This window comes from Lepidochelys olivacea, assembly GCF_965140295.1.
Source record: "Lepidochelys olivacea isolate rLepOli2 genome assembly, chromosome: 2".
NCBI classification, from domain to species: Eukaryota; Metazoa; Chordata; order Testudines; family Cheloniidae; genus Lepidochelys; species Lepidochelys olivacea.
Window position 1 is genome coordinate 202,828,606 of NC_140412.1, and position 25,902 is coordinate 202,854,507.

At 41.4% G+C, this 25,902-nt stretch overlaps 1 protein-coding gene across 2 annotated transcripts in view; it reads right to left on the minus strand.

The window, feature by feature from the left end:
* The window catches only part of KAT2B (lysine acetyltransferase 2B), a 67,782-nt gene that overhangs the window by 37,050 nt on the left and 4,830 nt on the right, over window positions 1-25,902 (minus strand). For both annotated transcript variants that reach the window (XM_084618089.1, XM_084618088.1), the window contains exons 2-6: window positions 18,734-18,860; window positions 8,363-8,508; window positions 7,679-7,768; window positions 3,050-3,231; window positions 1,444-1,635 (exon numbers count right to left, since the gene is read on the minus strand). In XM_084618089.1, the coding sequence (XP_084474215.1) occupies window positions 1,444-1,635; window positions 3,050-3,231; window positions 7,679-7,768; window positions 8,363-8,467 (569 nt within the window). In that variant the 5' untranslated portion in view covers window positions 8,468-8,508; window positions 18,734-18,860. The remainder of the gene's footprint in view (window positions 1-1,443; window positions 1,636-3,049; window positions 3,232-7,678; window positions 7,769-8,362; window positions 8,509-18,733; window positions 18,861-25,902) is intronic.

Consider the following 25,902-nt stretch of genomic DNA (forward strand, 5'->3'; position numbering starts at 1 on the left):
ATCACAATGGTCTAGGATTCTTGGCATAGCATAAATAAATGCCTTACTGTAGCCAAAAGCCTATGCTGTCACACAGGGGAAATTCATAAAGCCAAAAGGCCTAAGAATTTAAAAATTGGATAGTAACAGATCACGAATCCCAGTGATGATTGAACTTGGTGGAGTTCCGAACAAAAAGAGCTCTTTTGTAGCTGTTTCCATTGTTTCACACTGACTCAACAGACATTCTAGCCTTCAGAGTGACACACAGACAGAATGACAATCCTGGAATTTTATTATATAGATATGTTGAACTGGTTGTCATTAATATGGAGACTGTGAGGCTGGTAGCAGCATCTTCACCTCGATCAGTCTGTCTTTAAATAAATGATTGCAGTGTTGTTGTACTTGTGTTACTCCCAGGATATGAGAGAGATAAGGTAGGTGAGGCAGTATCTTTTACTGGATCAACTTCTGTTTGTGCAAGGTACAAGCTTCCAAGCTACACAGAGCCCTTCTTCAGATCAGACCCGAAGACAAGCTCTGCATTTAAAAGCTTGTACCTTGCACCAACAGAAGTTGGTCCAATAAAAGATTTTGCCTCACCTACCTTATCTCTTTTAATAAACGATTCCATCTAGGTCTATTCCACACAATCAACTTTATGGCCTGTTACTATATTTCAAATACATTAATGGAAAGCGAAGTAGGATCTGTGAATATTACTCCAATGACAGTAGTACAATACACTATTTTTTTCTTTGCTACAGCAAAGGAGCATAGAAAGATGCAGAGCTAAACAAACTGATAGAGAACGAATGTATGGTACTACTCAGGGCTGGTCTACGCTACCACATAAGTCAACGTAACTTACATCACTCAGGGGTATGAAAACGACACCCCCTGAGAAACGCAAGTTACAGTCACTTAAAGCGCTGTCCACACCGTGCTATGTCAGTGGGAGATGCTCTCCCGCCAACATAGCTTCCGCCTCCAGTGGAGTAATTAAGCCAGCGAGGGAGCACTCTCCCGTCGTCATAGCACGGACGGACACGATACAGCTGCTCCAACGTAGCGCGGTAGTGTAGATCTGCCCTTAGGTACTTATGTGGTCTAAAGAAAAGGAAAAAGAAACAGAAACAGTGTCCAATCATAAATTCCAGTATAAAGTGAGAACAACCCCTCTGGCAAGAAAAACAGCCCTACTTACAAAACAAAACTCCATCTCAAAGAGATACAGTCACTGTATTAAATATAAATAGAAGGTATGAATGTACCAAATGACTATGTGTAGTGCAAGTGACAGCAGAGGGCTGGTGTATTTGTCACTGAACATCGGAGTAAATAGTCTTTCTGTTGCAGATGTAACCAGTTAGTTGTTCCAACAAGCATTTTTGCATCTCAAGACAAAATTGCATATTGCTAGTTAACCATCTTAAAGGAAGATGAGCAGTTACTCCTTACTTTGGAAAATGGGTGAGGATTAGTGTTCGTTTCTCTTGAGGAAGCTTGTCTTTTTCCTGTCTAGCCTGCTCCAGGAGTTGCCGTCTCATAACAGTAAAGACGGCGCGTAGCAGAGTTCTCCCAAAAACCTGTGTGGTTTCATATCGAGGTAGACTGTCACAGAACTGGGGAACATTGCAGTAACACAGCCACCTGCAGCAAAAAAGCCAGATAATTACCTCAACCTGTGAATAACCTGATGTGTCAAAACTACTAGCAACAAAAGAAGACAAAATGACTACACAAATCCATTTTAGGTCCCCTGCACATATAGCGAAGTAGCACTTGCATGGTCTGCCATTTCTCTGAAAATTGGGTAACTCCTTTCATGATCTTCCCAAACTCTCTCTAACCTTCAGACCCTGTAAAACACTCTTGCTACTGAACGAGATAGCATATCAGACATACCTTATCATAGCATATGTGCAGGGGGAATTTCACTTTTTTTATTAGGATTGACCAAATTTATCTAAACTTTCCAAGTCACTTTCTCTCACTAAATCTAATCCCAATACTCTCCTTAACTTACAAGTGACTCATTCCATAAAGGGTTCTGTATAGTCTATTAGCAGACCAATGTAAAAATTCAGCATTTTGTGTTACATCTCTCCAGGGGATGGATTGTGGCACTGAAGGGGGTAAGCAGCAGTACAGTTGACTATGTAGAGTCAATTTTATAATCAAGATTTACGTCTGAAGTGATATCATATCCCCTCATTTACGCACACTAATAATATGTGTCATCACTGTCACAAACAGATGGGGGAATAAAGACTACCAATACGGTGGTCTATTATGGAAGTCTATTACGTTATAAATTATTCTTATTAACTTAGGAATATTAATTTTTTTATCTGAAAACTTTTGCCTTTCCTCTTTAATACAGCTGATGGAATTGAAGTTTTGTAAAAGTGATAAAATTAAGATGATCAGTGTAAAGACAAAGTGCTCTGTTGATCTTGAACTGCAGTCCTTTCTAACCCCCTCCTTGGAGCATTTGTTATTATAGAAGACTAAGTGGCATCTCTGCTGCTAATCCAAAAAGAAACTATACTACTTTTTAAGAAAAATAAGTTTACAGAAATTAAAATATATTAGTTTTTTCCAATTAATAAGTCATTCCTTAGAATTCTGATGGAAATGGTGAAAATACACACATGAATTTTCATTTTAAAGAATCTAATAATGTCAGGTAACCAGTTGGCTCTCAAATATTTAAAGATGGTGTTAATTTGCACATTTCTCATACTTCAGTTTGAAACAGAGGCTTTGAAATGTCTAAATTTTTTTAAAGGTTTTTAAACAACAAGCTTCATGAACGTATAGTGCATGAAATGAAGCCTGACATTCCACTAAGCATCCAATCAGATTAAGAGTAATTATTAAATACAGCCCCAATTCTGTAAATAGAAGTGACAGCATGGCCTCTTATGATAGCATGGAACTTCATTGAAGCCAGTAGGTCTACAGGTAAAGACAATGGTTGTAAGAAATCTGGGTTGGTGCATCTAGCTACGGAATCAGCGCCTATATTCTGAAAGGGAAAACTGAAGCGAAGCATAGTTACCTTGTATAGTTCACTTTATAGCCAGCAATGTCATCATTAGGTGATCTCAATTTTCGCTGCAAAGGTGTCTCCAGATGCCAGTAGTTGATGCGGTTTAGAAACATTTTAGCCAGTTCAACTATCGTTTGCCTTTCCTTTGATGGTAGGTGGCTAAATTTGTACTGTACAAAATTATTCACTCCCTTAAAACAGAGGGTGAAAGTGATGATTATTTAACAATTCAGGCATAACCTTTTTCCCTGTGAGCACTATTAGCTTTTTTTCTTATAATAGAACTTATATTACAACACAGAGAAAACACATATTGGGTCGTTTGAAATATTTGCTCCTGTCAGAGGTGTAACCAAAGTATTGGTTCTGCTAAATGGAAAGTTATGCCTGCTCAAGTGTGTTTGATTCCATTTCCCTCTGGGACTGACAAAAGCATGTAACATACTAGCTAAGGTGTTGCCATCTGAGAAAGACTAGGCAGATGACCAATTGTGATTACTGTTACTGACTGGCCAAAACTGCATGCAAACTTAGCAGAATGTTTTGACACAATCTGTCTGCCACTGAGTTGTCCACACTCAGCCCACTTACTGTTTACTTCACCGACCTGTTATGTCTTGTACTTTAGATTGTACATTTTTTGAGGCAAGGGCTGTCATTAACTATATGTTTGTACAGCACCTAGCACAATGGAACCTTGCCCTGGCTGAGGCCTCCAGGTGTTATCACAATAGAAATGTCTATCAACAGTAGTGTGTATGTGTAACACAGTTTTCTGCTGGAAGGAATTCAGATCTGATTAAATATTTGTGGCATTAGCCTGCAAAGAGTATATACATCAACATGTTAGCGGATGTGGTGGAAGTCTGCATTTCAGAAACAAAGTCTCTGGGTTGTATCCCCCGATACTGTATGTGTACCATGTAGTCGTGGATTCATTAAACTCACAGGGTCAGACCAACCAAATCATTGGTGAGTCATACCAACACTTTCCTGTTTCTGCAAAATATAAGTTTTCACTTAAGAAAAAGAGTTTCTATTCCTTATGATTGAAAAGGCACCCTTTCACGGAAATCCATTCCAATTCTGCATTCTGGTGTCAGCAGACAGACTAAAGCAATAGCTCTAGGAGAGGCATATGCTTCCTGCAATCATCCCCATGACAGAACAATGCCAAAATGGTTTCAGGAGGTCAGCAGAGGGCAGAAACAACCCTTTCTTCCTCCTCCCCATCTCTGCAGGAGGGAGCCAAACAAGGGGTCTGCCCTCATCCCAATCATCCAATGGCAGCAGGGAAGGGTGAGACAGGCTCAGAATTCAAACTCTGTTAGATCCAAGCCATGCCCTTTGCCCCCAAGAGGGAAGAGAGGCACCAGTGGGAGCCTAAGTTCCCCCCTTTCCCTCTTCCTCACCCACACGGAGGGGGAAAGGGTGGCATGCATGTCCCCATCACTCCGAGACCCACCAATGACACATCTCACTAGCAGTGCAGATGAGCATTAGTGCTGAAGACTACAGATAAAGATTTAAGGAGAGATATTGTTAACAATATTTAATTCCGGATCATGTAAGCAAAAACTTCCAGCTACTTTTGAAGTGTGGGTGGAGCTTGGAGTACTTCTACCTTACTCCTATTTATACAGTGTGTTATTTCTTCATGAATTGCCTGTACTGCGTATACACATCACTTCACTCTTTATATTACCCCTGTCATAAATATAAAGGGAAAGGTAACCACCTTTCTGTATACAGTGCTATAAAATCCCTCCTGGCCAGAGGCAAAATCCTTTCACCTGTAAAGGGTTAAGAAGCTAAGGTAACCCCGCTGGCACCTGACCCAAAATGGACAAGATTCTTTCAAATCTGGAGGGGGCGGGGGAACAAAGGGTTTGGGCTGTCTGTGTGATGCTTTTGCTGGGAACAGATCAGGAATGTAAGCCTTACAACTCCTGTACAGTTAGCAAGTAATCGAGCTAGAAAATGCGTTAGATTTTCTTTTGTTTAATGGATTGTAAAATAAGCTGTGCTAGAGGGAATATATATTCCTGTTTTTGTGTCTTTTTGTAACTTAAGGTTTTGCCTAGAGGGATTCTCTATGTTTTGAATCTGATTACCCTGTAAGGTATTTACCATCCTGATTTTACAAAGTGATTCTTTTACCTTTTCTTTAATTAAAATTCTTCTTTTAAGAACCTGATTGATTTTTCATTGTTCTTAAGATCCAAGGGTTTGGGTCTGTGTTCACCTGTACCAATTGGTGAGGATTATTATCAAGCCTTCCCCAGGAAAGGGGGTGTAGGGCTTGGGGGGATATTTGGGGGAAAGACTTCTCCAAGTGGTCTCTTTCCCTGTTCTTTGTTTACATCGCTTGGTGGTGGCAGCATACTGTTCAAGGACAAGGCAAAGTTTGTACCTTGAGGAAGTTTTTAACCTAAGCTGGTAAGAATAAGCTTAGGGGATCTTTCATGCAGGTCCCCACATCTGTACCCTAGAGTTCACAGTGGTGAAGGAACCTTGACAACCCCTTTAATAAACACTCAAAGAGAATTAAAATGTGTCATTAAAATAAACTGCCACAATTCATACTCTTACAAACAAAAAAATAGCATTGCTGCCTTAGCAAATGTTTAATGTGTGACTTAGATTCTTTTATTTTATAACAATCCAGAATTTACCAGAAAATATTGTTCATTTGACATGAAATCCTTTCAGAATAAACTGTAAAGAGAATTACCCCTCGTATCAACCCAGAGAGATTTCTTAACCCAATTAACCAAAAGGAAAACTTAAAGTGCTTTACTGCTAAAAAAGAAGTTCTGTACAAAATGTATATTTTAGAGAGTAGGAGTATATAACATTATGTACACTAATTCTTTTTTGAAATAAGAAATTTAGTACATAACATTATGTACACTCTAATTAGTCCTAAAAAACAAGGAATGCCGCTATGAAGAGTGTTATTTTACTGAGTTATGATAAGCAAACTCAAAGAAACATTTACACAGTGTGCCAGTTTAAAATAGGCTATGTAATAAAAGAGTATACTTTCCATTAAGCCACAGATTGCTTGAAAGATATTCAGGCCCTGATTCAGCATAGTATTCAAGCACGTGAGCAGTCTCATTGAAGTTAACAGAACTGCTCGTGTGGTTGAAGATAAGCACATGCTTATGTATCTTGCTGAATCAAAATCTCAGTTTCTGTGTATGCTATCTATCTATCCATGTATTCATAAAGGCACCAACTAATGTTGGTTTTCTTTCAGTTGTTTCTGCTTTGTAATCCTGGGGTGAAATCCAGGCCCCACTGAATTCAATGGCAAAACTCCCACTGATCTCAATAGCACCAGATCTCATGCGCCCTCCCCCAAGGCCTCACCCTCACTCCACCTCTTGCCACTCCCGCTCCACCCCTTCCCTGAGGCCATGCCCTCACTCCTCTTTTGCCCCTGCTCCGCCGTCTCCCCCAAGTGCCTCCCTCCCACCACCAAACAGCTGATCAGCAGGACTGGCTGAATAGCAGATGGGTGAAGGGTGGTTGAACAGCTGATCGGTGGGTTCTAAGCACCCACTATATTTTATCCATGGGTGCTCCAGCCCTAGAGTACCCGAAGAGTCGGTGCCTGTGATTCAAACTGAGAAAAAACATTCTAGATTACATTAAAATGTAAGTTGAATTGTAAAAATAATTCTGCAAAAACAAAGAGGAGTCCGTGTGCCACCTTAGAGACTAAAAAATTTATTTGGGCATAAGCTTTCGTGGGCTAAAACCCACTTCATTGGATGCATGGAGTGAAAAAAATACAGTAAGCAGTATATACATACAGCACATGAAAAGATGGGAGTTGCCTAACCAAGTGCGGGGTGGGTCAGTGCTAATGAGGCCAATTCAATCAGGGTGGATGTGGCCCATTCCCAAGAGTTGACAAGAAGGTGTGAGTATCAACAGAGGGAAAATTACTTTTTGTAGTGACCCAGCCACTCCCAGTCTTTATTCAGGCTTAATTTGATGGCGCCAGTTTGCAAATTAATAAAGACTGAGAGTGGATGGGTCACCACAAAAAGTAATTTTCCCTCTGCTGATTCTCACACTTTCTTGTCAATTGTTGGAAATGACCGATGTCCACCTTGATTGCATTGGCCTCGTTAGCACTACAAAAGTAATTTTCCCTCTCTTGATAGTCACCCCTTCTTGTCAACTGTTGAGAATAGGCCACTTCCACCTTAACTGAATTGGCCTCATTAGCACTGATCCCCCACTTGGTAAGGCAACTCTCATCTTTTCATGCGCTGTATATATATACTGCTTACTGTGTGTTTCACTCCATGCATCTGATGAAGTGGGTTTTAGCCCACGAGAGCTTATGCCCAAATAAATTTGTTAGTCGCTAAGGTGGCACACGGACTCCTCTTTGTTTCTGCTGATGCAGACTAACACGGCTACCACTCTGAAAAATAATTCAATAATTGAACTGAAATACCCTTCCCAGGGGCTGGAGGGGAAACCATCCTCATGCAAACCTCAGATTCACCTTTGTTCAAAATGATGCAGGGAACGAATATTCACACATTGCCCAAATCCACTCATGTGGACTGCAGCAGGGTCATTGTTCACAGAAATCATCATATTCTGTTTTACCTGTTCAATACTGGGCTTCTCAAAGGGGGGGCTTTCCAAAGACCCTTCTACCACAGGTTTCCCCATCTGTAAGATGCACTTCCTCAAAAGCTATCAAAAACAAATTTATTTTTAAATGGTTAACATCTTTATATAAACACTTGACAGTCAGTGAAATTTGTACTGGTACAACATATTATTATTGAAATATTTGCTAGTACATGTAATAAACTAAGTTTGCAGCTAAATTAACTTCAGAGTTAATTGCTTCGCCCTCTGAAATGCACCAAGAAAGGCTGTTCTGAGCCTGTGTATATAGTTAAAGTAGCTTCATTGTCAACTGGCTCTTCTTCTGACTTGTAATTAAGGAAGATGCTGCTGATGGTTGGAAAGAAAACACATACCAAACGGGTGCTGACTTTGGACCAGACTCTGAAATCACTGGGAAGACTTCAGAAGTCAGGTACTGTACAACGTAAGGGTAGTAGAATCTAGTCCAAAATTAAAAACCTTATTACTACCTTGGAAAAAGGAGAGCTTACCCTACAAATTGTCTAAGTCAATACAAATATAATGGTCCATTAGGACAATAAAATTAATGTAAGTACAAATGAATGAAAAATATGACAAGATGCTACATGTGTATCTAAGGTTGCAGAAATACAATTGTATGATGTTGCATTTTGAGAAAAATCTTCATCTTACCTTGAACAGGGAGAAGTAAACTTGTTTTGTATCTGCATCTTCTTCTTTGTGGACACAGGTGAAGAGATATTCCACATCCAACACGATCCCCAACAGCCTATTCATTTCTTCTTCAGACACATTCTCCAGGTGAGAAACATGAGCAGCTAAACAAAATAAAAATCCAAACATTGTGAAAAAAAATAGCTGGTAGGATGGCATTCTATGGTCAATAAGACATAATTTCAAAGACAACACAAAGGACAACTCTTGCAACCATGACCACCATTACCACTTAAACAGCACCTTTCATCAGAAGAACCTGAAGGCACAGACTCCATATGGACAATTTTTATAACAGTTTACAGCTGAGACACTACAGCACAGAGATAAGTGACTTATACAAACTCACGCAAGTCCGTGGCCATGCTGAGAACAGAACCCACAAATCCTGTCTGCTACTGCCTTACTCTACCAGCAGATTGCGCTTCCACTATTTATGTAACTCACACTAACGCAGGTTAGTTCTCTTTCTCTCTTTAGTGTCTAGGTTATGTACAGAGATAATGAGTATGCTACTGCCTCCAACCTAATGGATCTGGTCCTAGAGCTACATAGTAGCGGCTCATGATTTTTAACTCAGGGATCCCAAGTTCAATCCCCACAGTGGCAATTTACCAGTGGCAATTTAACCAGCAATGAGAGAAAAATTCCTGCTCACAAATGAAAATTTCTTGCTTTAAAGCAGGCACCAGTAAGTATGTTTCTACTTATATAGTATCAAGTTCCAAGGATTCACAGTGTGGGTCATATTTACAATGCTCCTCCTGCTGCATGTTCTACATACCCTTCCAAGCAGAAGCTTTAGGGAAGGTGGTTTTCAAATGCAGGGCCATATTTACAAAAGCCCGTCTTTCCTTTTAGCACCTGCAAAACGCAAGCATCATTTTGCACTTGCAATTTCTTTGAGGCTGCAGTTTTGTAAGTGCAAAGAGGGAAATCCACTGAAAGGTGGTCTCAAAACTTTGCCTCAAAAGTACCTGCAGGAAGACAGAGAAGTTAAACCTGAAAAAAAATATTTTTGGTTCACCAAAAATGGTAAGTGGTCTTAACTGGCTCTAAGGCAAGAGTCCCTCCCCATTCCTCCCCACAACTAGCACAGTGTCTTCTACAGGTCTCTCCTAGCTCCTAGAAACTGGCTAGGGTTTTCAGGGTTATATCCATGATAAGGATTTGAAAGATGCATTTTCAATTAACAAAGACAGAACAATGATAAGCATGATAAAAGCCACTAGCTTCCATTCCATTAGATTAGTAAAATTAATCCATAAAGACTGAAGAAATTAAATTACTTTAAATTACTAAAGTTTTAAGTGGCCTGTACCTCAAATCTTCTCACCTATTTCTAGGCACATGATGAATAAAAGCTCAAAAACAGCTCAGTGACTTCTGGTCTGGCCTGGTCCCCCAGTGTTTAAGGATTCCCCTTCCCCTTTTATCAAGGATGATGTCTTTTGACGAAACATGAAGTGAACAGACTCCTGAAACATGCCAAACTGTCTCCATGACTACTACTGCCTTTGTAGTCATCTGGTCAAAGGAGACTGTTCACATATTATATACTTCTAAATATTCAGTCTGCCCTTCATCTGTAATCATAGAATATCAGGGTTGGAAGGGACCTCAGGAGGTCATCTAGTCCAACCCCCTGCTCAAAGCAGGACCAATCCCCAATTAAATCATCCCAGCCAGGGCTTTGTCAAACCTGACCTTAAAAACTTCAAAGGAAGGAGATTCTACCATCTCCCTAGGTAACGCATTCCAGTGTTTCACCACCCTCCTACTGAAAAAGTTTTTCCTAATATCCAACCTAAACCTCCCCCACTGCAACTTGAGACCATTACTCCTTGTCCTGTCCTCTTCTACCACTGAGAATAGTCTAGAACCATCCTCTCTGGAACCACCTCTCAGGTAGTTGAAAGCAGCTATCAAATCCCCCCTCATTCTTCTCTTCTGCAGACTAAACAATCCCAGTTCTCTCAGCCTCTCCTCATAAGTCATGTGTTCCAGACCCCTAATCATTTTTGTTGCCCTTCGCTGGACTCTCTCCAATTTATCCACATCCTTCTTGTAGTGTGGGCCCCAAAACTGGACACAGTACTCCAGATGAGGCCTCACCAATGTCGAATAGAGGGGGACGATCACGTCCCTCGATCTACTCGCTATGCCCCTACTTATACATCCCAAAATGCCACTGGCCCCCTTGGCAACAAGGGGACACTGCTGACTCATATCCAACTTCTCGTCCACTGTCACCCCTAGGTCCTTTTCCGCAGAACTGCTGCCTAGCCATTCGGTCCCTAGTCTGTAGCTGTGCATTGGGTTCTTCCGTCCTAAGTGCAGAACCCTGCACTTACCCTTATTGAACCTCATCAGATTTCTTTTGGCCCAATCCTCCAATTTGTCTAGGTCCCTCTGTATCCTATCCCTGCCCTCCAGCGTATCTACCACTCCTCCCAGTTTAGTATCATCCGCAAATTTGCTGAGAGTGCAATCCACACCATCCTCCAGATCATTTATGAAGATATTGAACAAAACCGGCCCCAGGACCGACCCCTGGGGCACTCCACTTGACACCGGCTGCCAACTAGACATGGAGCCATTGATCACTACCCGTTGAGCCCGACAATCTAGCCAACTTTCTACCCACCTTATAGTGCATTCATCCAGCCCATACTTCTTTAACTTGCTGACAAGAATACTGTGGGAGACCGTGTCAAAAGCTTTGCTAAAGTCAAGAAACAATACATCCACTGCTTTCCCTTCATCCACAGAACCAGTAATCTCATCATAGAAGGCGATTAGATTAGTCAGGCATGACCTTCCCTTGGTGAATCCATGCTGACTGTTCCTGATCACTTTCCTCTCATGTAAGTGCTTCAGGATTGATTCTTTGAGGACATGCTCCATGATTTTTCTGGGGACTGAGGTGAGGCTGACTGGCCTGTAGTTCCCAGGATCCTCCTTCTTCCCTTTTTTATAGATTGGCACTACATTAGCCTTTTTCCAGTCATCCGGGACTTCCCCCGTTCGCCACGAGTTTTCAAAGATAATGGCCAATGGCTCTGCAATCACAGCCGCCAATTCCTTTAGCACTCTCGGATGCAACTCGTCCGGCCCCATGGACTTGTGTACGTCCAGCTTTTCTAAATAGTCCCTAACCACCTCTTTCTCCACAGAGGGCTGGCCATCTATTCCCCATGTTGTGATGCCCAGCGCAGCAGTCTGGGAGCTGACCTTGTTCATGAAGACAGAGGCAAAAAAAGCATTGAGTACATTAGCTTTTTCCACATCCTCTGTCACTAGGTTGCCTCCATCATTCATTAAGGGGCCCACACTTTCCCTGGCTTTCTTCTTGTTGCCAACATACCTGAAGAAACCCTTCTTGTTACTCTTGACATCTCTCGCTAGCTGCAGCTCCAGGTGTGATTTGGCCCTCCTGATTTCATTCCTACATGTTAATTCTGGACTTTTATTTTTGTGAAAAAAGGAAATTTACTATTTGTTAAGGCAGGACAATGTGACTGGCATTATACTAGTCAAAGGAAATTACAGTCACTGCTCTGAGGAGCTCACAACTTAAGAGCCCAATACTGCAAAACTTAAGCACCTCAGTAATTCTACTCACTGAAGTAGTCCCACTGAACTCTATGGCATAACCCACTTGCTGTAAAATTATTCATGTTATCCTAGGAGTGAAATATGGTTAGTATTGCGAAGGCATTTCCATCATATGCTCCTGTTCTCAAGCACTTATGACTTCAAAGAAGGAAACGCCCTTTGAGTTGAAATTCCTTATTTTTTGTCAGCTCAGAGGTGATGTTTTGTTTTGGAAAGTTTAATCAGTTCTTGGAAATCCATTGACTTCAGTGGATTTTTTACAGATGCAATTGAAAGCAGACTTTGGTGCAAGATATTGGTGCAAAAGCAGTGTTTGCAATATGATCTCTTATGTCCCTAACATTCTCCAGCTGAAAGTGAGATAGTCATCAGAAGTTATCTTCTTTAATTTAAAAATATTTTGAGTTCCAGGCAGAGTAAAATGCTTCCAATTTTGTCTTCCAACAAGATATGAAAGTTTAATACTTCCAGCTGTCAGTTCTGATTTTGCTAATGTAATGAATTTTCACTTCAAGATCAGCAGCACGTTAAAAATTGATAGCATTGTAAAAAACACATACACACGCGCACCTTGGAATCAACCAACAACTAGAGCATATCAGCATTACAAGCCAGCTACATCCACTTCCTGTACAACTGCTATCATATATATTATCTTGACTTGTGTGTGGTCATATGTCAACACATAAAGTCGAACTAACCGCTATGTGATGAACCCAACAGTAAATTGCTTCAAACATATTAACAGTTTGTGTTTACCACAGATTGCCATTTCTGTATTATTGGTGTGAACACTTTTTTAAATCATCATATCAGTCTAGTGGACTGTTTAAAATTATGTTTTGGTCACCCACCTCTAAAGGGCAAATACTAAAGCCCATCTATAAAGAAATGCTTCCTTCCCTCCACTGGTACCAAATACGGAGTAACTGACCCAGAGCTGTGTAATCCCCATCAGCTGCACTATCCAATCAGTACCAGCAAGAAGGCAATTCTCCACAAGTGTGTCACTGCTTACATCCTTCTGCAGCAGCCAGTGGTGACTAACCCACAAACATCAGTTGCCATAAAGGAGAGAGTCTACCAGCCAAACAAGGTGCATCAGGGAAATGTGGTTATCCCCACATAGTAAAAATATAAAAATCATGCACAATACAGTAACTTGGTTCACAAGTAGATAGATCAAAAGACTGAGTTGAAGACCCCAATGGAGAAATCCAGATTATTCCAGATTCAGTGTGTTCTTAATTAAAAACAACTGCAGCTGTTCTGATGCTGCAGAGAGTCTGTTTTGTACGGAATACACCATAGTAGAATTTAGAAGTGCCTAAGTGCATAACATAAGCACTTTTTATCTACAGCCTCGGAGAAGTTCTAAATTTGTATTTAATAGAAGATTCAGTGTTATTAATTCATTAATTATTAGTATTACTGAGAAAACAGAACAAATTGTCTAACTAGGATCCCAATTTGTTACTCTCTACCCTTTTAATATACCCAAGAATAAATCCCAGGAACTACCACACAATATACACAGTAGGGTTTAAGACATTGCAGATTCTTCCATGAAGTTTCCCACTTTAACCCTGTGTGTACTTGACAACTTGAAATCTAAGAATCTCATTCTCCTGTCACTTACAATTGATTTCAATTGAATTATACCTGATTTACACTGGTATAAGTGAGAAGCGTCTTTTAAATGAAGAAAAGCTTTAGCCATTATTTCTGGATCTATCACCCTAAAAAGAGCAACAAACTCAAGGTCCGAAGCATGCATACAAACACGTCTACAGTAGCTTGACAGAAGCTGCAAATGCTTTCTTCAGCAATCTAACAGAAAAGAAATATGCACCAATATCATAAGAATGCCTAGTAGTAAAACCAGCAGTGGTGATGAAAGCTACTCAGACTTTCCTTTGGTAGATGAGCAGAACTCTTATTTCTGTTTCAGAATGTCCACACAGGTGTTTGCACCGATTTAATTAAATCGGTTTAAAGTCAGGCCTTGTTATTCCAGTGTAAATCTGTATGTGGATTGTTGTATCAATTTACATGGAATAAATGGGCTAAAGCTGTTAACACAACCTACTCACTGTCCAACATTAAACAGCACTAAACAAGGTTCAGAGTTTGGCCTATAGAGACCTCTGCCTCCTTAGTATCATGGCAAACACATCATTAAGGATTATTTTAACCTTTTATTACAGATAAAGAAGAAAAACAGTTAAAGCATTTAAAATGTTAAAATTAAAGCCATATTTAATACTTCACAACATCCCTTGTTCCCTTTAGCTGGAAAGAGTCTTAAAAGGAAAAAAAAACATATTTGACACTCTCTGGTAGATGATTTAAAGATGGTGGTAACTGTCCTTTGGGGGAAAAAGAAGTAGTTAATTCAGATGAGTTGGAGTCATTGCTGCTGCTGTTAAAGTCCAATCCCATTTTATCTCAGGTGGCGTTTGGAATTCAGCTGGAGCTGATACGGGTAATGATGTCATCTGGATCCTTCTCTCTGGCCTGATCTGGTCAGATCATTGCTTAGGATTAGGACAAAGAAGATCCAGGAGATGGTGGGGCATGGCAGCCATGATAGTGAAGCTCACTCCTGTAGTCAATATCTGTTCTTCTCATTTTCCCCCCAAAGTCTCTTTCTTTAAGGATCCACAAAGAGAGAGATGGGTGAAATAACCCATCCCCTCTTTATTTTATCCACCAATTAGGCCTAATATCCGGCACACCAATCCTCTCCAGTTCTACATCTTCTGTTTTTACCAAGTATGATTTTAATACAGTCCTTGAACCATATCAGTAGGCCCTTTTATTTAGCCTAATTTAGTCTGTTTGGTTCTATTGCACCTGTTTATAAAACATTCACTGTCATAGGCAAAGACTTCTCCTCTGCCTCGTGGGTGCTCGACTCCCCGCCCCCGCACCACCTCTTCTCGCCCCTGCACCGCCCTCACCCAACCCTGACTTTTTCCACCCCAGCCCCACCCCCTTCCTGCCCACAAAATAACCAGAAATAAGTCTAATTTAAGCAGATATAAGCATCCACAGTCTTTTGCATCTGATTAACTAAACCTTTAATTAAGCCAGTGAAACTGAATATAGACAAGTCCTGAGTGGGGAAGAGCCTACTGTGCATTGATGCCTGGGCTCCAGTGCTGAAAAAAATATAGGCACAAAAAGCCAACACTACATTTCCTAGAATAGTAGAGAAGTTTCTGCATAGTTATTTTTCAGAACTCACTTAGAAAGAGAGACAATAGTGCAGATGAAACACTTGAAATAGAGATATCTCATGACCTTTCAGGTTTTAAAAGAATTCAAGAGGGAAACATGCTGATCAGGGTGAGAGAAATAGGAAAAATGTCTTGAGAAGTATTTCTGAACAATGTTCACTTTTCCATGTTCGGTACAACTGAGTGGTAGGTGGCACTCGTTATTTATTTCCGTTATTCCGAACAAGGCATCATCCTCGTTAGGGATAGGACTTCATCTTTCTTCACTGTGGCAGTAATGAAAAAGAAACACTGCACCAGATATGGTCTGTAATGTTTATTCAAAAGTAACAACGTACTGCTTTTCCTGATTCTCAATGAGTGACCGAAGATTTTCATCGAAGAAGTCAGATCCTCAGAAGCGCTGAGCTCTTCTGAAAGGAGGTGAGCATCTTCAAATCCTACAGAAGATGTGGCTTAATGGCTCAGCACCTAACAGGATTAGGCAGCAGTGAAGAAATGCCTTCAGTATCCCAGGGCACAGTGTGAAAGGGTTTCATAACATAAATGAATTGAACTGCATATCCCAGAGGAAGCAAAAGTATGCTATACGTTGAGAAGTTAAATGAACTGCCTCGCTAAACATGCTGAACTCATGTGCTGCTATAAATTTGTTATTCCTCTCTTGCATGAAAGAAGAGATTTTGAACATAAATGAAAACAATGAATAAAGAAAAGCCCAGGAATAGGTTAAACAACAAAAGAACACACAAAAAGGAGAGCAGAGAGGTAAATAAATTCTCTACAGAAATTCTGCAGCGAATAACCCCTCAAAAGATACACTGGTTTACTTTTTTTAAAAATCACCTATTGTGATGATTTTACATAATTTAACAAAATTGCTGATTTTACTGATTTGTAATTTCAGGCCATATCTACACAACCAAAACAAGTTTCATTTTAAACAGTTCTGAAATTTGTTGTGTCCCAACTGTTATTAGCAGTGTTTCTTCTTGACTTCACGATCAGAAAAACTATGCTACAACCATGTTAAGTAATCATGTTTTAGCTTAAGTAGCCACAAAGTTTCTAACTGTCCCTGATACATGGTGGTTTTTTTCTGGCCACACTGGTAAGGAATCATTATGTTGTAACCTGGTTGGGATACAACCATGTTTCACAATGGACTTAAACAGTCGTTTCTGTAGCACAGAGGTTGTTTATAACACAGCTTTAACCATAAAGGGAGACTGGTTCCAACACAGTTTCACACAATATGGTACAAGCATAGTTCCATTTGGTAGTGTACATGGACTTTTACCGTTAGCACTGTCCAGAGACAGTCACTGTCTCATCTGTACTACAAAAATGACCATGTTGTGAGACAACCACGCTGTAACTAGGTCACCTGACAGAGGTGAAATCGTAGCATAGACAGACCCCAAATGAGGCTGTAGTTTCAGAAGAATCACAACACAGATATCAGCCACAATATTGACAACAGGGGATGGAGGTGGCAGGGGCTAAATCTGTCTTTAAAAATCCGTTTAATCTAATCTAGGACTACAAACACTAAAATGCCTTAATCTTAGTCATATGATTATTGCATAGTCTCACTATAGGTCATCAGTGAAGGTAGACTATCGAAGATATGGTGCACCACAAAAGTCATTGGCCTCCTAAAGCCTGGAAAGGACCCAAGTCAAGCATCAAGCTATCGTCCCATATCATTATTGTCGGTGTGCTTCAAGGCACTGGAGCGCTTGGTCCTACAGCACATATTACCTGACGTGGAGAGAATTTTGAGCCCCGACCGAGCCGGCTTTCGCTGAGGCCGTAGCACGTGCGACCAAGTACTTGGGCTGACCACATTTGTTGAAAATGGCTTCCAGAGAAACTTGAAAACAGGCGCTGTTTTCATTGATCTAACAGCGGCATGTGATACGGCATGGCACACTGGCCTGCTAGTGAAGGTATCACAGGTCCTGCTACCTGGGCTCATAGGCATCACTGAACTGTTCCTCCACGATAGGCAGTTCAGAGTCCTCATGGGAGAGAAGACGAGTGCTTGGAGATGACAGAGCAATGGGTTACCCCAGGGCTCTGTGCTTTCTCCAACCCTGTTCAACCTTTACACCAGTGACCTGCCAACAATGGAGTCACAAAAGTTCATTTACGCAGATGACATTTGTTGTGGTACCCAGCCCTGGACGTTTCACGAGCTTGATGCCACCTTGAACTGGGACATTATACAGTTAGCTGACTACTGTAAGGCTTGGTGCCTTCAGTCAAGTGTCATAAAAACAGCCTCCAATTTGTTCCATCTTCATCACGCCAGCGCAACCTGAGAACTGAAAGTTTATCTCAATGGTCAGAAGGTGAAGCATGAAGTAGAACCGGTCTATTGAGGTGTAACCTTAGACCGCACACTGAGTTACCATGCCCACCTGAAGAAGACAGCAGCTAAAGTTAAGATGCACAACAATCTTCTTAGCAAACTGGCATGTTCGTCATGGGGTGCTCAAGCTCCAACTTTGCGGACGTCAGCTCTTGCTATCTCATATTCAGTGGCACAGTCCCGTGCACCAGTTTGGTGTCAATCATCACACACCAAACTGGTAGATACTCAGTTACATGCTGCCATGTGTATCATCTCTGACATCCTGTGTCCAACTCCATGGCTTCCAGTTCTGAGCAATATTGCTCCTCCTCATATCAGACAAGAGGTTGCCACTGGCAGGTTACTAGAGAAAGTATACGCCAACTCAAGCCTGCCACTGCACAATGGCCTTTTTAAACCACCAGCTGCACGTTTGCCTCACATTGCCCATTATGGTCTCATCCACCACACCAGGATGTTAGGGTGGAAACACTCTCGCGAGAGGAATGGATATCTGTTATAATCCCCAACCAGTGCCTCGTCACCAACTCCACAATCTGCCCACCTGGTTTTGACCTGCCCCATCCCCAATGGTCCCTGTTGAACAGGTTTCGGACCGGACAAGGTCTCTGTGCCACCAATCAGTATCGCTGGGGTTTTCGTGACAGCCCTTTGTGCAGCTGCGGCGCAACACAGACGATGATGCACATTGTCGATGAATGCCTGCTGACTAGGTTCAGCGGTGGCCCAGAAGAACTGCATCACGCCACTGAAGATGCCAACGCTTGGCTAGACGACTATGCACACGCTAAATAAATAACTATAGGGCAGAGTTAAAGTTGTTTGGTGAACTAACTTTGCGTTTTCATACCATAAAAATATCTGGATTTCTTTTAAGTTTAACCTTAATTCTGGATTTCCTGGTTTGTAGCACTTGTTTTTAAGATTATTTCCACATCTCTACCATATTTTACTCTAAATTCCTGATGCATACACCCAACCATAACTCCATCTTAATATAGTTTTTGTCTGGGAATAACAGAACATGTAATATTATGACCTAGGGTCTAAGAACATGGATTGCAAATCCAGGAGAAGCTAAATACTTACCTAGTGCATGACTACAGCTGCGACATGGTTCAGTAAGACTGACAATTGTCTGCTGCAAATCTGCCCTGGGAGGAGTAGGAGGTGGGTTAGGGTTTTTCCAGCCATTACATTTGCAAGATTCCTCAGCCTGAAATAAAAATAGACAGTTAATATATCTAACACACAACTAATGTATTTCATGTTTTCTAGAAATACACAGATATAAAGTAGAACTCATTACTTAAAAGCAGAGAATTCACAGTGATCTGTGGCAGCCCATAACTGCTTCCAGCTGGTCAGAAGATACCAGCTGAGAAAAAAGACAAGCACTCCAAACCTCAGGCTAACTCCTCTACAGCAGGTCCTCACTCCAACTTTTGTGCAAAAGCAGCATTCATCTATTTGATGTGCTGGCTCCTATTGCTATATCATCTAGACACTTTTACAATTAAAACAATAAAATAAATAGGTCACCCATCCGGTAGCATCCGCATCACTGCCCTGTCTTCTTTCCTGCCGACTAGGAACCATACAACACACCACCATACAACAGACATGTGAAGCAAAACAAAATAAACAATACATCACGCAATAGAGGCGTCAAAACCACAGGTCTGAGCAAACCACCAAAACGAGGGAATTCCAGAGGCACTGGTCTCTACTAAGGAAATGCTGCTGCTTATCCTGGAAGATTTAGATCCAAATATTGATGGCAAAAGATGCCCAAAAAGAACAAGAAGTACTTGTGGTACCTTAGAGACTAATATATTTATTTGAGCATAAGCTTTCGTGGGATAAAGCCCACTTCATCAGATGCAAGCAGTGGAAAATACAGTAGAAAGATTATATTCATATATATATATATATACACATACACACACACACACATACACACACACAGAACATGAAAAAATGGGGGTTGCCATTGAACATTGTTCATGTTCTCTGTATATATATCTTTTCCTACTGTATTTTCTACTGCATGCATCTGATGAAGTGGGCTTTAGCCCACAAAAGCTTATGCTCAAATAAATGTGTTAGTCTCTAAGGTGCCATAAGTACTCCTCATTCTTTTTGCTGATACAGACTAACACAGCTACCACTCTAAAAGATGCTCAGCAAATCCTAACTAACAGGACTGATAACATGATAAGGTAGGCAGTGGGGCCTCCGGTAGCCAAATTCCAGACATTCAGGGGTGAAGTGGCAATATTCCACTGGAATGCTAGCACTTGAGAAGCAAAGTACTTGGTACAAGAGCAGCACTGAAGGTCATTTCTTTTCTGAGTACCAGCATCAAAGCAATTAAAGACTTTCTGGATTTTCCTAACTGAACTCATATTCCAATCTGAAGACCCACCTCCAAGAAAAGCATCTCCTCTCTGCTCTATATTTAGAAATATTTGTGTACTGCACTGTAACAAGATACACAATCATTTGCTGTTCCAGGTTCTTAGTAATGAAATTACTGCATAATACTTAACAGTAACTTAAAAATAAGTGTAGTACTTCAATTTGTGGTGTTAATGTCTATCTTGTGTGTTTCATTATGTTCAGAAAAGGTATGAAAAATAAATATTTCATGTAGCTTATTCCACAAAAACTTCATTGTCTTTTGTTTTGAATTGCCTTATACCTAAGGTACCAGTGCCCAACAGAGGCTGCAGCTTTTCAAGTACCAGAACTGAAAATATTAGCCAACTGTGATTAAGTAGTTCTTCAACTCCACCATTTCAAATCATGCAACCTGTGCACTAAGCATTGCAATGCCAGATCTTTGCTGGACAACACAACACGTTTTCTCTCCATAACGTTTGAACAATCACCATTCACTGGATATATTTGGAAGGGCTCGTGGCACCACCAGTCTATCCCTGTGATACCATATGCACGCCAAATGATAGTTTGACTGCACCCAATGTAGTCAGGCACATTAGAAGGGATGCAGAAGGTCCATGCAGCAGCTGAAGTCAACAGGCTGACTTAGAATTACCCCTAGAGGTTCCCAGGAAGCACATAACAGCACACCACCCTTGGAAAGAGGAAGTGTGCTTCTCCCTCCCCTTCCACACATACATGCTACTGTCTGGGCATGAAACGGTTGGCAGAAACGTGAGCAGCTATCTGCAGCTGAGAGGTGTATCCAGGTAGGGGAGGGAACCACTAAGCTCCCAGGTAGGGTTGTCAGGAGTCCAGTCAAAAAGGGGATCTGGCACGGGTGCCGGAACGGGGGGCCAACAGGCCATGGCCCCATCACTTAAAAGCATAGCCCTCCCACTTTTTACCAGCCATAAGGGCGAGCGACAGGGGGGAAGGGGTGGAGAGGAGCGAGTGGGGGGTGCAGCCTTGGGGGAAGATGTGGCACCGGGATGCATCCTCGCAGGAAGAGGCAGCATGGGAGCCAGCCACAGTTTGGGCACCAGTGGCCCCTTCAATTTTAGGGAACTTCCACCACTCCTGGGCCTGGCAGTGTCCAGTCAGTACTGCTGACCAGACACTAAAAGTCTGGTTATTGGGAGTAACCGCAATCTCCCTGCGGAGAGAGCAGGAACAGCAGCAGCTGCTGCCCGGAGGAGCTTCCCAGCTGCTAACAGAGAGAACGGGCTCTCGGACCCACAGCTCAAGCCTTCGGTGGAGAGGTAGATACTGGCACCGCTACCTGGGGGGATCCCATTCACCCCCCGAGCCTGTGCCCTGATTGCCCCTTCCTCATCCCCTTGCTCTGGGGACCAACCCCCCCTCTGCCCCACCCTAGCCCCTCGCTCCTTTTCTAAGCCAAAGCCTGACTGCTGTGCCCCAGTTGGGCGGGCGGGCAGGCAGGCTCCGCGTCAGCTTCTCCCAGCCTGGCTCTGTAAGTGGCAGGTGAGTCCCGGGGGAGGGAGAAGCAAGCAACTGAGGGAGAGTGGGAGAGGAGTGAGTGGGGGCGTGGTCTCGGGGAAGAGGAAGGGCAGGGCCTTAGGAGAAGAGGCAGGGCAGGGGATGGGGGCAGGGGTGTCCGGTTTTCAGCTATTGGAAAGTTGGCAACCCTACTCCCAGGAGATGAGTCTGTATGTGGCAAAAGGGAGGGTCAGTTCTGGAGGAGCTAGGGGCAGGACTTATACGAACAATTTTTTCCAATAATTTTTTTTTTCCAAATAAGCTGAGGTCTGGAGGATTTATGTTAATTCTAGTGAATTTTAGGCTATACTTCTGTGCAGTTTTCTCTAGCATTCCAAGGCCTTGTCTACACTACGCGGGGGAGATCGATCTAAATTACACAGCTACATGAATAACGTAGCTGAAGTAGATGTACTTAGATCTACTTACCACGGGGTCCACACTATGTGATGTCGACTGGAGACGCTCTCCCGTCAACTTCCCTTGCGCTTCTCGTTCAGGTGGAGTACAGGAGTCAACAGGAGAGTGATCTGTGGTAGATTTAGTGGGGTCTTCACTAGACCCGCTAAATCAACCACTGCACATCGATTGCCGCACATTGAACCCCTGGTAAGTGTAGACGAGGCATAAGAAAAATACCTGAATATACACCAGTATCTGGAAGACCACAGATATCCAGCTTATCTGGAGAAGCACTCTTATTTTTCACATACTGACAAGCATGGGTCCTACTTTTGTTTTAGTCACCCAACGGCTGTGAAACCTGTTTATTTTTAGTTACTAGGATAAAAGGCAAAGGTTTGAGTGATGCCGGTGAGCCAAGGATACTCTCTGTTGTAAACCTTTCCAGGGTTTACAACAGAGTATCTTTTTGAATATGTCTACACTACAACATCAAGTCTCAGGGCCTGGATCAGGTGACTCAGGCTCTCTGAGCTTGGGCTATGGGGTAATAAAATTGCAGTGCAGACATCTGGGCTCAGGCTGGGCCTCGGGCTCTGAGATCCTCCCCCCTTGCAGGGTCTCAGAGGCTGGGCCACAGCCTGAGCCCAAACGTCTACACTGCAACTGGACAGCCCTGCAGTCCAACTCAGCTGACCTGGGCCAGCCACGTCTGGGCCACAAGTCTTTTATTGCAGTATAGACATACCCTTTGAGATTGTTTGATACCATATTTTTTCTTAGGTTGCAGAGCAAAACAAAACCTGATGCCGCCCAAATTTCCCATACATGCTCTGTGGGAAAGTCAGTGTTACCATGAAACTGCTAATTTTTGCAATTTCTAATTTATAACTGTAAATGTAGAACCTTAGCATTGCACTAATGCAAGTTATTTGTGAGAGAAAGAAAGAGCAGTCTGGACTATAACAAAGTATCATTAAGGAAAATTCAAAAGATAGTAATAAAGAAGCTCTGAAAAACAGAAACCAGAATATTTTTTAAAAGGGACTTGGATTTGATCCATCCATTTTCTCCCTATGTGTCTGTCAGAACTGGGGTTTTTTTCCCACTCAGACCCAAATATGTCTCTAACAAAAGGCAATGTTTAATGCTATAAAAAAGCCACTCAAATATTAAGCTTGTAGCTGCGTCAATCATAGCTAATAAAAATAGTAAGAAAAGCTTGGCTAAAGAATTCTAAGATAATTTCTTATGAGCATCAGTCAACATTTCACATAAGCACACAACACAATGTTTACTCCAAATCCTTAAATCCATAAACAGCAAGTAACTACACAAACTTTAGCATCACACGGTAATTAACACCAAAGATGCAAACAAACAGATGTATGAATAGTGATAACAGCTCAGTTAAACTGCCAGATTTAAATATCAACCCTCCCACAGAACATAAAATACGTTCAGTGGCAGATTTTTTCTGCCCTCAATTGTACTTCCTAACCTAGTCAGATCTTTTGAAACAGATGTTCAATTCTTTTGTTCCAATATTCCAGAGATCTCTGCCTCAAACAAACATTAACATTTAAAAACTCAGCATAAAGCACCAGATACAGCATAAAAGCTTGGTCAGCAACACAGCAGCACAACCTGAACAAGGTCCTCTTGATAACTAAGCCTTCATTATGGACCCTGACAGTGCAAATACATTGAATACTCAGTGTGCATTCCTTAGTGGCTTACATCCTGTTGAGTTGTTTTGAGTCTTCCGCCGTGTTTTCTTCACTCATTTCTTTCTCTGACCCTCTCATGATGGTTTTTCTTTTCACATGTCACTCACCTGCTTTTTGTTAAAAAGGAAAGTATGAAATTACCTCCTCAAATACTTAATTTAGCTTCAAAAGCAGTCTTGGGGGGAAGGTGTCTGGGAGGAGTATCTGACCTAGTACATCCAGTTCTTGTATTGATTTTCTAGGCCATCTGCAGGGCTTTAATAAAGGACACTTAAGATACTTTCATTTTCCCCTGCCTTACCACAGCCTTCAAGAACTTTGGTTTTGAGCTTCATCCTTCCAACACAGGGGACATTAACACTGTTCCTTAAATGGCCACAACAGGTAATTTTGTATGCTATCTCAGAAGCATCCTCAACCCATGCTGGAAAGATTTGGATTAGTACAAAACTTAGCAATTACAATGGGCTTTACTTGATAAAAGCAATGTAAAAAATATGAACATTTGAATCCTCATGATACCTCTATATTATGTCAGGTTTCAGAGTAGCAGCTGTGTTAGTCCGTATTCGCAAAAAGAAAAGGTGTACTTGTGGTACCTTAGAGACTAACAAATTTATTTGAGCATAAGCTTTCGTGAGCTACTGCTCACTCCGATGAAGTGAGCTGTAGCTCACGAAAGCTTATGCTCAAATAAATCTGTTAGTCTCTAAGGTGCCACAAGAACTCCTTCTCTATATTATATGTAATTAAAGTATTAAGACTAGGAAAGTATGTTGTCCAGGAACCAAGAATAACCAAAAACAACTTTTACATTTAATATTATTTGCTGTCCAACAGACAAACGGCTGACCTACACTTTAGAACCTTGTACACTGACACTATGTCCAAAATGAGTCTGAAAATAGCATGCTTCAGATACTCTATATTAATAGCTCCATGGTTGTTTGTTTTAATTGTGGAATTACAATGTTAAGATTATAAAATGAAGCATTCAAAAGTCAGAAAATGACAAACTTAAGGTTGCACATGCAACCTCTCATCTAAGGTTCTAAAAATGCTTAAAGAAGATTAAAGAGTGATGTTTCACAATACCTCACATGCTAAGAAATAGGATCCCCATTTTAAAGATGGGGAAATGAACATAGAAAGGTACAAATTCTGAGCTAGATTAGCTGCAAATTAAAGGACCCTACGACTCTGAGAATTAGCTCTTTGAGCTAGGCATTGTACTTGGCTCTTTGAAGGACTGACCTATTTAGTAATTAAAGGGGGAGTAGGATGTAATAGGTTAATTGCTGAATTACAGGGGGTGGAACAAAAACCTTACACAAGATTATCTTTCCTTCAGATTTAGAAAGAAAAGTTATACAAGTCTGTTTAGGGTGTCTAAATTTAGCAAAGTCATCTTTCCGCAGCAAGCAGTAACCTCAAAACAATGATAAACTATTACATGCTTCATGCGGACGAAAACAAAAACGTTGATAATTTTGCAAAAGTTATTCCTAATTGTTCCTACTCAAATTTCGAGTATCCTCCATGAAAATATATCACACTGAGAAGAATCACAGAGATATTAAGAGGGGAACAGATCCATTTGACTAAAGCATTCTGTAGAGCCCTTAGATTTCTTAGGACAAATTTTAGAATCTGATTTATTCCTATTTTGCTGTTACTTTTATAGTGGCTGTAGGCTAATATGGACCTGTTCCCCCATTCCCCAATGCACATGTAAGTCAGTGGCTGATTTTTTATTTACTTTAATGGAAGTTGGATTGGGCCCAAAACCCTCGTTAGACAGGTTTGCCCCAGCTTTTAAACTGATATTGAGAAAGCAGTAAACATCTGAGTCTATGGAACTATACATAGTCCAGAGAACAACTCTAACAACTCTTTTTCACACACTAATTTATCATTCAGAGACGCTTCCAAAAGTTATACTTCCAAAGTACAAAGCTAAGCAAAAGGTAGGACAGTCAAGGATCATCTCAGTCAGTCCTATAAAGCAGGTAACATTAACTAAGACAGAAATATTACACGAAATAGATATGTCATTAGCTCCTACTTTCACATGAAATGGGACTCCACCTGAGCACACAGGTCCACCCTCACCGAGCTCACCGCAGGATCTGAACATTACAGAAGTAGTGCACAACTAGAACCTGATGAAAAGCAATGTGG